A 12,403-nucleotide genomic window follows, 5' to 3' on the forward strand; every position below is an offset into this window, starting at 1 on the left:
ATCCATTGTGCAGCATTTGTGAGCATGTTTGCCAAATACTACTGCCTCAACAGTGGGGTCCGGCAAGATGGACACTTTGCCCATTCGGTCCTTTAGGACTTCTTAGTCTGAAACAATCCACAGACCCAACTCTGGTGAGAGGTATTGCTTTGGTATCTATTCTAAGGAAAGGAATTTGCTGCTAGAAGGCTCTAGCAGATAACAATTTACTTACCTTCTGTTATGCTCTATCTCGTAAAGACTATCTAGCTGCAGATTCCTTACCTACCTTCCCATCCTCTCCTGTTCTGAGGATGGACTTCTCTAAATTAAAAGATCCTTTTGGACCTCACTTTTGGCACCCTGGTCACTCATCCTCAGCTTGGCTCTGTGCTTCTGGTGCAGAAATAATAGTAAAGAGCTCAGGTCAGCGTGCTGGGGTGACGCTTGTATGTCACTGCGCACATCACTTCCAGCACGATTGACCCCATTCTTCAGTGAATGACACTACCTACTGGCATGCAAGAGAATTGCTTAAAAAATAAAAAGATTCTGGATCCAGTCTGAATCTGCACTTAGATAAAGTCTCTATCAGAAAGAGTTGTATCAAAGGTTCATAACTTGTTTTTTCCAGTGTGCAAGGGACCATATCCCCTCCAAAACTGCAGGGTTTAAATATTGTAGGGACTGTTGCAATCAAATGTGTGCGATGGATTGCATTCGGGGTACCACTTCAAATCGTGTCAAGAACATTCTCTTATGAATTCCAAGACAATCCAGGAACGCAAAACTAAGCCATTTTGCCTATGTCCTGTTCCCGCTTGAAATGGAGGGCGCAGACCGGTCACTGCAACAGGTCATTGTTTTAATCCGCATCTTCATGTCAAGGTGCCATCTTGGACTCGCTCCTGGTCCTCCTCCGAGGAGCCATTTCCCACTCTAAATTTCCATGGCGATTGGCAACATTGCAACAGAAGAAGCTTTAGAGGAGCCATGTTGTGAATCTTTGGCACACTTTTTGGCCCCTCTGGTGGGCCTTCAGGCCACACCACATCCACGGAGGACTCCAGTTGGATTACTGCTGACAGACGTTTATGGTTCCTGACTTGTTAATGTTCAGCTCCAACTCTGGAACTGACTTCAAATCGGCTGCCAAGATCCACACCTGCTCCTGCACTTCGACGCTGGTCTGGACATTGCCAGAGGAGGATGCTGTTCCTATTGTTGTGTCTGTCTTTGAACCCAATTTGTCTTGACCGAGGTCATGTCCAAGAAGAGTTCTAACCATCCATGTCCCAATTCATTTGACTCTGACAAAACATTGCCTTTACCTGGGAGTCACCCTCCAGCACTCCACCTTCTTTTTTTGGATCGGGCTCAGACGAAGGTCAACAGCTTTTGGTGGGATTGTTGATGATAGGGATGTAGTTCTCCCACAATATAATGGCAACAATTTCTACTCTGACATACAAGAGGCCACTTGGTGGGATACTTGCTCTGATACTGGGGTGGGTTCTACCCCTGGCCTTTCAACAGAAGAGATACTCATTTCCTTTGGTCATCAGATGTACAGCCAGTGTCCTAGACTGACAGTTACCTACTATTGAAGTAGAAAAGCAATGGCTTCACTTATGTATTTCAGCATGGGAAGGCTTTGTCTGATCCCTTGTAGTCATTCAATGAAGCCCTTGTTGACACTCTAATTGGATACCTAGTCTAGGCTTTGTTCTTGCCCACCTGTGAATAAGCAGGTACCCAATGCCAAAGGCCTGTTCTAGGTGATCCTGCTTTCCTGACACAGCACTTAAGAGCCTCATAGTTCAGGTATCTACCTGCAGAGTTAATCCCAACTCCAATTTCCTACAACCCTCCCAAACTCCCCTCCAAACAGAGGGTCTAAAAGAAATAAGACATTCAGGAAACAAATGTTCTCCTTGGCCTGCCTAGGCCCTCAGTCAGTCACTGCCAGCTGTTTGCCTGGCAGGGACTCCCACAAATAATGGGACATGGGTGCCAACATTTTGCCAGCAGTGCCCAGAGGAATTCCCGGCCAACCTGGTGCAAACTATTCATGATGGCCAGGACAAAGCAAAATATGTCATCAAATAAGGACTTGACCCTACTGATTGCTTTGGCAGAGCAGTCGGGACTAGTGTGTGCGCCATAGGGAGAGTGACAGCCTTGGAAATAGGTACTGGATGTTACACCCACTATTTCCTAATGCCAAAAATGGACGGAGGCTTTGTCCCGTTTTAGATTTTTTACTTTATCTTTTTCCAGCCGAAGGACAAATTTAAGATGCTCACCTGGCCAAGGTTTGTCTTTCCTGGATCCAGGAGACTTGATGGGTAGCACTTCACCTGCAGGACGTCTATTTCCATGTTTCAGTTCTGCAGGCCCATATACACTACTTGCTATTCAAGGTGGGCCAGGAGCAAAATTAAGTTTTTCAGTGTGCCTCTCAGGTGTTCACAAAATGAATGGCAGTGGTCACAGCACATCTTCAGAGGTCGGGCATACCAGTCTTTCCCTACCTTGATGACTTGCTGTTGCAGGCAAGCTTGCCACAGTCAGTCGTGGTCCACCTTCAGATGACAGGCATCCTCCTGACATTATTGGGGTTCACTGTCAATGTGCTGAAGTCACACCTGACTCCTTGACAGAGGCTCCCATTTATCTGAACCATTCTGGATCCAGTGCGTTTTATGGCCTTCCCCTCATGTCCAGGACATTTGGGTTATGATCCTGATGTTTCAGCCTCAGTCCTGGATCTCCGTGAGGATGGCTTTGAGTCTTCTTGGCTTATTGGTTTCCTGCACCCATGCCAGATGGCATGTGTGGATTCTGCAGTGAGATCTGAAGTGTCAGTGTGCCCAGCACCAAAGGAGCATGCCAGATACCACTCCGGTTTCAGAGGAGATTGCAGAAGATCTGCATTGGTGGCTGCTCAGCTGGAACTGGATCAGCAGCAGACCCCCTGTAGCTACCACACCCAGATCTGACGATGATGACAAAATTATCAAACCTGGGTTGCGGAGGTCAGAGGACTCTGTGCTCTGGCGGAGACCGATCATCACATTAACTTGTTGGAGTTGTGGGCCATTCGCTTGGTATTGAAAGGTTTCCTGCCATCCATTGAATGGAAGTTGGTTCAGCTCATCACAACAAGGAAGGTGGCATGGGGGTCCTGGTCCTGTACTAAGAGGCCCTGCTCCCCTGGAACTGGCTGAATCATCACACATTTCCTGGTGGGATCTTTAAATTCCACATCGGAGAAACTCAGCCAGCAGTGCTAACGAATCATAGATGGCACTTACAGTAAAATGTGGCACAGGGCATGTTCCAGTAACGAGGAGAACCCTGGCTTGATCTCTTCGCCATCGCCAAGAAAGCAGTGTCCGCACTTTTGCGCACTTGAGTTCCTAAGACGACTTTCTGAGTCCCATTCCTCCTAGATTGGAGCATGGGACTACTGTATGCCTTCCCACCACTACCTTTCCTGCCCTGAGCTCTAAAGAAGATCAGGAATTACCAGACCCAAGTCATCTTAGTGGCTCCAGACTGGGCCAGGAGATCAGGCTGCCACTTCATGAGGATCTTCTGATGCAGAAGGAGGGTAGGATCTTGCACCGGAGTCTGCACAATCTACACTTCGATGCATGGAGATTGAGAGGTAGCAGTTGAATACATTCAATCTCCCTTCCGAAGTGGTGAATGTTATCTTTGCAGCCTTTAGCAAAGTCTGTTTACACCGGACGCTGGGACAAGTCTGTGCCTTAGTGTGGCATCCATAATACATACCCGTTGCAGGATAAACTTTTGATGTATTATTGTTTGATGTTTTTTTTTTGCCCAGCAAGGACTTGTAGTGGGCACTGTTAAATGTTATTTGTCGGCCCTCTTTGCCTTTTTGCGTTTGCTGGTCCAGCCATCCTTCTTTAAATTACCTGTTGTAATGCAATTCTTTAAAGGCTCGTGTATTTTCTCCTAAACCCTTTGTGATGCCACAATGGAATCTTTATTGGACCCTCACTTTTCTTATGGGCATGCCTTTTGAGCCAATGCATTGCTGTCCTCTACGTCTCCTGTCTCTGAAGGCAATCTTTCTCGTCACAATAACTTCAGCTCATTGGTTGAGTGGGCTTCAGGCTCTTTCAGTTTAGCCGCCCTACACCACCTTCGTTCAGAACAAACTGATACTGAGACTAGGGCGGCTTTTCTACCAACAGCAGTGACTCCCTTTCATGTCGGCGGTCAAAAACACTTCCGACATCCTTCTGTCCATCTCTCCCCTCGAACGGGGAGGAGAGCCTTCATCATTTGTACCTCAAATGAGTGGTGCATTTTTATGTTAATTGCGTAAGAGTCCATTGGGTGGGCGATCAGTTCTCTGTGGAGTTCTCTGGGGCAAAGAAAGACAAGACAGTGCAGAAAAGGACTTCATCCCCGTGGATAGTCGTCTGCATTAAGATCTGCTACGTACTAGCCAAGAAGCCGTCTCCAGAAAAACTGAGGGCCCATTCCACCAGGGCCAAGGCTGCTTTCAATTGACTGGATATTTGGCAGGCTGCAACATGGGCATCAGTGCATTCCTTCGCAAGGCATTAATAAATTGACAGCCAGGTCAGAGAAGAAGGGCATTCAGCCTCTTGTTCCTGTCGGACTTTGCCAGACCGTGGGAGGTGCTTCTTTGACATTTATCCTGAGTATGAGGAATATGAGTTTAGAAGTATCCATCAAATAACAAGTTAGTTACCTTTTGATAACCCTCTTTCTGGTGGATAATCTATCTGTCCCCAGATTCCTCACTGCACTCCCACCTCCCAGTTCTGTGGAATGGCTTCTGTTACTTACTAAAAGCTCCCAAATTAGAATATACACACTGGCACAGATAATTGGGTTTTGGCTCCTCATCTGAGGCCGCGGGCATTGTGAAGAAAGAAAGTAAGGTCAGCACTCTACTGTGGCTCTTTTTTCAGATCCAACTGTCACTTCCAGGGTAGAGCAAAGTCGACATGTGGCCACATGAGGCTACCTACCGGTACACAGGGGCTACACTGAAAAATCTTCCACGTCCAGTTTCATGCCTGGGGATATTCTAACAATGATGAATCTGGGACTAGATAGAGCATCCACTAGAAATAGAATTACCAAAAGTAAGAAAGTTGTTAGGTGGGTCAGGTGTGCATATCTACGCATCTTTCTAAATAATAAGAAATAATTTGTATACTGCCTGATAAACAATACAGTCAATATGAATGTTAAGGAACAGTCATTTCTATGGTGTTGCTTTACTTTGCATAGATTACATTTATTTAATTTTATATTACAGATTCAAAGAGTATGTAGTAAATATTTTTTTAGCAATTTCCCCCAGCAAGAAACTCTTCATATGAGGACAACTGGTATTGTTTTTCAAAACCCATGTTGAAGCATTAAACAATCAGATTTCCATTCTTCAACTCCATTACATTTCCAACCCCTCTCTGAAACCGGATGATTAACTGATCACTGGCATATTGCCCCTCATACTTGCGGTCATTCTGAAATAAGAATGTGTGACTCTCTTATCGATGTGTTTGTAAATCATTCTTCTAAGTTACAGAGCATTCCGTTCTGCATGAGCTATATGCTGCTGTTCTTGTTTGCTAAAAAGGCATCCCACACATATTGGTGTTAGTTTCAAACCACACATGTGTTTTTATTCCTTGCTGTTTTGTAACTGTGGTTATTGTTTTGTTGTTACAGATGTCCTGTTTTAGCTGATTTGGACCTGGTTGGAATTGCAAGGCAGTATGCACAGTTAAATCTGCCAGCTTTTACAATAGGATGTTTGCTGTTAATTCCGAACACTGAGAAGAAAGAGCAGCAAATTCAGGTACAGCAGATGAATTGAGTACTGACATGATTATCAGGTTTCACTTTTGTATAGTTTTTTCTTTTGCGCCTTCCCTCTGCTGAGAGAAAAGATGCAGCGTGTAACCACAAATTTGATGCAAAAACTATGACTATGGATGCCAGGTGCATTCCTTAGAAGTCAAGAGATCCAGAAAATTAAAATTTGTCACTGTGATGGGTTAACACTAAATGTTGCTACATTTTCTGAGTGGGGGCACTTTCTTGTTCCTGACAACTTTTGTGTGGAATAATTTGCAATCTAACAAATATCTTAAAATGATACATTTACTGTCCTTATGTGCGAGAAATTTCTAAAACAGAGATAAAAATACAGTGCTCTTCTCAAAGATACTTTTTAACACAGATTCCTCACCATGTTAATCTCCCCAGGCTCCAGACTGTATCTGGAAACTCTTGCAGTAGGTCTTGCATGAAATCAGGTGTCACCACCCCTCCTCCATGCATGACAGGGAACGGCATAAAGATGACACCCCCTGGACATCAGTTCCACTTTTTCCACACACAAAGACACAAATCTGGTGCTCTGGTCTCAATTTCATTTTTATTCACCAGAGTGCTCAAACTTTCAAAACGTTGGCAGCATGCATGCAAAGACAGTGGCATACCACCGGTTTCAGAAGCAGATGTGGTTGCCTCAGCACCAGGCATGACAAAAGTTCCCTGATGCACCGGAGGGCCATCAGGAAATGAGAAGTATAGGTCCATGCCGTGAAATACAAGAAGCAGGGCTACTGTTGATAGAGGTAACCCCTGTCTGGTAGGTCAACGCTGAAATCAAAGACAGTCAAAGAAGAAGAAGCATTAGAAACGCACTCATTGTTCTCGAGTGAGCAGTCACTCTCACTCCAAGGAATGGTTGCACAGTCAGCTCTAGCATTGCCCGACTCCTGCTTGTGGCTTGGACCTGATGCGGAATCTAGAGCTAACGCACCTTGAGTTCTCCAAGCCATTGTCGCCTCCGCAGCAAATTGAGGCCATGAAGCAATAAGATCTGCAGTAGATCCTCCACCGTTGTGCTTTCCTCCAGAACCAACTATTTCTGGACAAAGTTGAGAATACTAGCTACTTCCACCTCCATTGTCGCCACCTTAGACTCCTGCAATGCTTGTTCTGGATCTGTCCTTTGCTCAGGTTTCCAGTCTAGAGCCATCCCCAGAAAGAGCTTTCCCAATGCAGATAATCAGGCTTGCGAGGGCTGTGTGTCACTCCCCCTATAAAGGCAGCAATATTTTCAGAGGATGGAGGTCATTTTGGATCAGCTTCAGAAGCCTTACGTGAGCGTGACCATGTTCCACGCAATTCAGAGTATTTACTGCAACCTCACTATACAGATCCTGCCTTTATTTTGACTTGCAGAACTCCAATAACTTGGACACTTCCCCCAAGTCTGCCCTGGATTTACCTTTGGGGCCTCCTACAGAAGTGATTGCTTATTTTGCGGTGAGGACGGCTCAGAAGTTCTGAAAGTAAAACTCACCACTGACTAGACTATGGCTACCCTCCTTCCATAAAAATTTATCCCAGGATAACTACCTCTGAGTCCTTACTGCTTTTCAGTGAAGCCCTGACCGATCCAGTTCTAGCAGGATGATCAAAACCTTTCCCCTGTTCCAGTAGTGAGTCGATATATTGCAAGATATCACAGGCCAGAGCCAGCCGAGCCTCAATTTTTGACACTACATGCAGTTCTGAGAACCTGGAGGCACAGCCCTCCATGAAAGAAGTCAACATAAATTCATTTCCAACTGCTCCACCGGACGGCAAATCTGAAAGATTTGACTCTACGGGCAAAAATGTATTACCTGATAGAGACTTCTAGCTACAGATTCCTTACCTTAGAATTTTACCAGGTGTCAGACTGGATCCCGAAGATTTTTCGGGAGCAATACCCCTGCATGCCGATTGGTGGCATCGTTCGGTTCCGCGTGTGTCCACAGCACCTATATTGGTGCCACCTAGGTGTGCTAATGTCAGTTCTTTTCTTTCCGTTCCAGCCAACGCTGGTCCGGAGAAGAGCAACCCCATCACTCACTGTTTGACTGTAGTTTTTTCGATGTTTAGTCAACTCCTTTTTGAGGTTTTCCTCCTGGTGTGGCAAGGATGTCCTTGAAAGCCGTCTTCAAGCCCTGCAGTGCCTGTCATCAACCGATGTCTGTGAAGGACCTGCATTTTGTATGCCTTTGCTGCCTTGAGTATGACCATGTCCCCAAGTCATGCACCAACTGCTGCGTCATGAACCCAAAGGCCTTAAGGGAGAAATCCCTCAAACTCCTGGTGCCCGCGACTTTCGAGGTCCTGATCGAGAAGAAGGTCCTGGGAGCGGTCACGGTGTCTGAGATCCTCGTCGCACTACAAGTCATCCGAACACTCTAATAAGTCCTTTCACAAGAAGAAGTCTTTGAAGAGGTCTTTGACTTCACCTCGTCAGTTGGCCGATGAGGCTAAGGAGTTCTATGTGGCCATCCACCTCGTATTTGGCTAGTCCAACTTCTCCGATGTGCCTTTGGGCCCAGGGGTTCAGCAGGGGCCCATTCTGTTTATGCACCAGTGGCTCTTGCTCCCAGTTGGGCCCCAAGGATCATTTCCTGGATCCAGACCAGCGCTGGTCGTACCACCCCAGTCTTCCTAAACCCCGGTCTCGATGTCCACGCTCCCGTGCCCACTGGCGGCACCTCCCCCTTTCTGATCTCCGACCCCTACACAGAGCCTGAGTGATGTCGATCAATACCTTTTCTGACACCATCTGGAGCCGTACCTCCCAGGTCAGAGCCTGAGCCCCATTCCTATGGGCTAGGACTCGGGGAAGAATGGGAGAGGTCACTGAACCCTGAAGAATACCAGCCCTATGAAGACCCTAATATGGACTGGTGTGAGGAACTGGGTGAAGCCAGTAGACTGGATGCTTCTCCAGATACTGGTATGCTTTCTCCCCCTACCATGGCTACAGAGGAGGAAGCGTAATTCGCTATAGTGGTGCAGAGGGCGGCCGAGGTCTTCAACTTTCAGTTACCCTTGGTGACAGTCAAGACTAATGTTTTGACAGACGTGCTGCAACCTGGAGTCTCCCCTTCAGAACCGCTACTCCCTTTCAATGAAGCACTCACTGACATCCTTCTGGGGACATGGTCCAAACCCAGCACAGGGGCTCCTATGAATAGGACGACTGCCTGCCCTCACCACCCCACTCCAGGAGACCTAAAATTCACCACCCCACACCAGAGAACTTGGTGGTTTAAGCTTGTACCTTGCATGTAAATCCTGGGGCATTCCATAATGCACCCTGCAACAGGGAATCCAAGAGGTTGAACACTTTGGGAAAGAAGATGTTTTCTAGCCTGGCATTGCGATCCATGAACACTGCATGCCTTTTGGGCTGCTACTACCATGCGCTGTGAGACACAATTGCATATGTGCTGCCAACAGTCCGGGAGGGAGAGATGCAGCAAAATTCACTGTCCGTTGTGGACTTGACACGACCGACTCACAGGGCAGAGCGGTTTCGTCGATTGTGTCCTTGAGGGGCCACGCTCGGTTTATGGCGCCCAATCATCTCTGATGGACATGCCCTTTGATGTCTCCTGTCGGACGCGGATTCGGTGCTGGTGCGCCTTAAGGACAGTCAGGCTGCAGCCAGGTTCTTGGGCCTTTCCATAGCCCCACATCACCCACAATCCGCCTTTCGCAGCTACAGAAGGGACTTCCAATGGGGCCAATACTCTCTTGCCTCTGCGCATGCTCCCCAGCCTCTACGTGGCCGAGGATGCGGTACCCACAGACCTTGTGGGTCTGGCAGCCAGCAGTAAGATCAGACCACCACCCACCAGCAGCCGCAGCTTCCAAATCCTCCTAATCTGGCCTCATACCATCATGGGCATCCAGTTGGCAGCATGATTCGCCATCACTTGCCTTTTTGGCAGTCCATAACATCAGGCAGGTGGGTTTTGCAGATCGCCCCAAGGTGCTACTCCCTCCCCTTCATGACCACCCCTCCCCCATACCACCATCTTACACCAGGCTGTCAGAGGATCATCCATCCCAGAAAGTCACATCTCTCTTGGCCAAGGGAGCCAAAGTGCTTATGCCAGAAATAGGTCGGTGTTGCTATCACTGCTACTTTCTGATGTCAAAGAAGAACGGAAGTCTTCGTCCCATTCTAGACCTACAGCCCCTCAACTACTTCCTCAAGAAGAAGTTCAAAATACTCATGTTAGCTCAGGTCCTGTCTACTCTGGACCGAGGAGACTGGATGGTAGAGTTGAACTTGCAGGTTGCATACTTCCACATTCCTGTCCTGCCTGCCCACAGTCGTTACCTGCATTTCATAGTAGGCCACAAACACTTTGTTTGCCATTCCCCTTTTTGGCCTTACCAGAGCCTCAGTGTTTAACACAGTGATGCGGCTGGTTGCAGCTAATCTGCAGAGACCAGGGGTGACAGTCTTCCCCTATCTCGACAACTGATTGTTGAAGGAGGGCTCGCTGCAGGTGGTCGCCTCCCACCTCCAGACTACGGCAGACCGCCTGCATTTGCTGGGGTTCACTATCAACATGCTGAAGTCACACCTGACTCCCTCTCAGATGCTCCCTTTAATCTGAAAACAGTGCAGTTTTGGGCATATCCTCATGAACTTCGAGTCCAGGATATTCAGGCTATGATAATGATGTTTCAGCCTCTATCCTGGATTTCAATGAGACACACCCTGAGGCTGTTGGGACTCATGGCCTCCTGAATTCTGCTAGTGATGAAGACCCACTGGAATATGCAGGCTTTGCAGTGGTACCTGAAGTTCCAGTGGGCAAAGCATCAGGGAAATCTCTCCAATATTGTCAAGATCTTGGAGGGAACTTCAAAAGATCTGCAGTGGTGGCTAATATACTGAGATTGGGTCAGCAGCAGACCCCTTTCACTTCCCCAACCGGACCTCACAGTAGTGATACATGCATCACTCCTGGCTTGGGGCGGACATCTGGGAGAGGTAGCAATCAGAGGACTCTAGTCTCCAGCAGCATCCTGACTCCACATCAACCTGCTGGAGCGCCGAGCAATCCAATTGGCATTGAAAGCATTTCTATCCTCCATAAAGGGAAGGCTAATGCAGGTGTTCATGGACAACACCATGACCGTGTTGTACTGCAACAAACAGGGTGGGGTGGGGTCGAGGACCCATTGTCAAGAGGCTCTGCATCTATGGACATGGATGGAACGTTGGAGCATATACCTGGTGGTTCAACACCTGGAAGGTTCTCTGAATGCCAGTGCAGATGAACTCAACCGAAGATGCCTAGCGAATCACAAATGGCATTCCCATCCGGAGGTGGCACAAGGTCTCTCTCAACAGTGGGGAGAGTCTTGGTTAGATCTGCTAACCTGCACCGAGAACATGCAGTGTCAGCAATTTTGCATGCTGGAGTTTCCAAGGTGGCTCTCACTCCGAGGTGCTTTTTGTCTAGGGTGGCGTGCAGGCCTCCTGTATGTCTTTCCGCCCATACCACTCCTACCTATAGTTCTCAAGGAGATCAAGAACCACGGAGCCCAAACCTTCCTTGTGCCTCTGGACTGGGTATGCAGAGTCTGGTATGTAGAGCTACTGAGCATGGCCATCAATCCTCCGATAAAGCTGCCCATTCAGGAGAATCTTCTGTCGCAGCAGCAAGGGAGAGTCCTCCACCTGAAATTCTCCAGTCTCCGCCTTCTTTCATGGAGTTGAGTGGTATCAGTTGCTAGCTTTTGACCTTCCTTCCGAAGTCTGTGATGCCATCTTGGCAGCCATGGGCCCCTCCACCAAGACAGTATTTGTCTGCCATTGGAAAATAATTGTGGCATGGTATGGAGAAAAACAGGTTGCCCTTTCTGTCCTCCTTTCTCAGGTTCTCCTTTTTATTCTCTCTTGCCCAGCAAGACTCTGCTCTGGGCACTCTCAAGGGCTACCTCTCTGTGATTTCTGCTTTCCTGCAATTTCCTGACCGCCATCCTACTCCAAGTCCCCTATTGTAAATATGCTTCTAAAAGGTCTTGTTCATCTCTTTCCTCCTTTGCAATATATCATGCCACAGTGGGACCTTAATCTTGTGTTAACATTCTTGATGTGTGCTCCCTTCATTCTTGGGCTCCTTACAATTAAAACAGCCTTCCTCGGGGATCACATCTGCCCGAAGAGTGAGTGAGCTTCAGGCCTTGTCATCCAAGTCTCCTTACCTCACCCTCTGCCCAGACAAACTAGTGCTTTGCTCAAAAGGTTTCTTCCAAACGTGGTCACTCTTTTTCACATAGGCCAATCCATCACTTTGCCTTCTTTTAACGCTCCTCCACATCCCTTTAAGGAAGGGATGGACCCAAAAAGAGTGTTATCGTTCTACCTTGATCGAACAAAAGAGTTCCGGGCGGGCGACCAATCTTCATGGGGTGTGTTGCAGCAAAGAAAGGTCGGGTTGTGCAGAAAAGGACCGTTTCCAGATGGGTCCTTGTAGGAAGCTGTCTCTGTATATACTATATCAAAATGAGATAT

At 47.6% G+C, this 12,403-nt stretch overlaps 1 protein-coding gene across 2 annotated transcripts in view; it reads left to right on the forward strand.

The window, feature by feature from the left end:
- Positions 1-12,403, forward strand: part of KNTC1 (kinetochore associated 1) — a 495,394-nt gene that overhangs the window by 434,969 nt on the left and 48,022 nt on the right. For both annotated transcript variants that reach the window (XM_069214955.1, XM_069214954.1), the window contains exon 60: positions 5,728-5,857. In XM_069214955.1, the coding sequence (XP_069071056.1) occupies positions 5,728-5,857 (130 nt within the window). The remainder of the gene's footprint in view (positions 1-5,727; positions 5,858-12,403) is intronic.

Source organism: Pleurodeles waltl, chromosome 11, assembly GCF_031143425.1.
Source record: "Pleurodeles waltl isolate 20211129_DDA chromosome 11, aPleWal1.hap1.20221129, whole genome shotgun sequence".
NCBI classification, from domain to species: Eukaryota; Metazoa; Chordata; class Amphibia; order Caudata; family Salamandridae; genus Pleurodeles; species Pleurodeles waltl.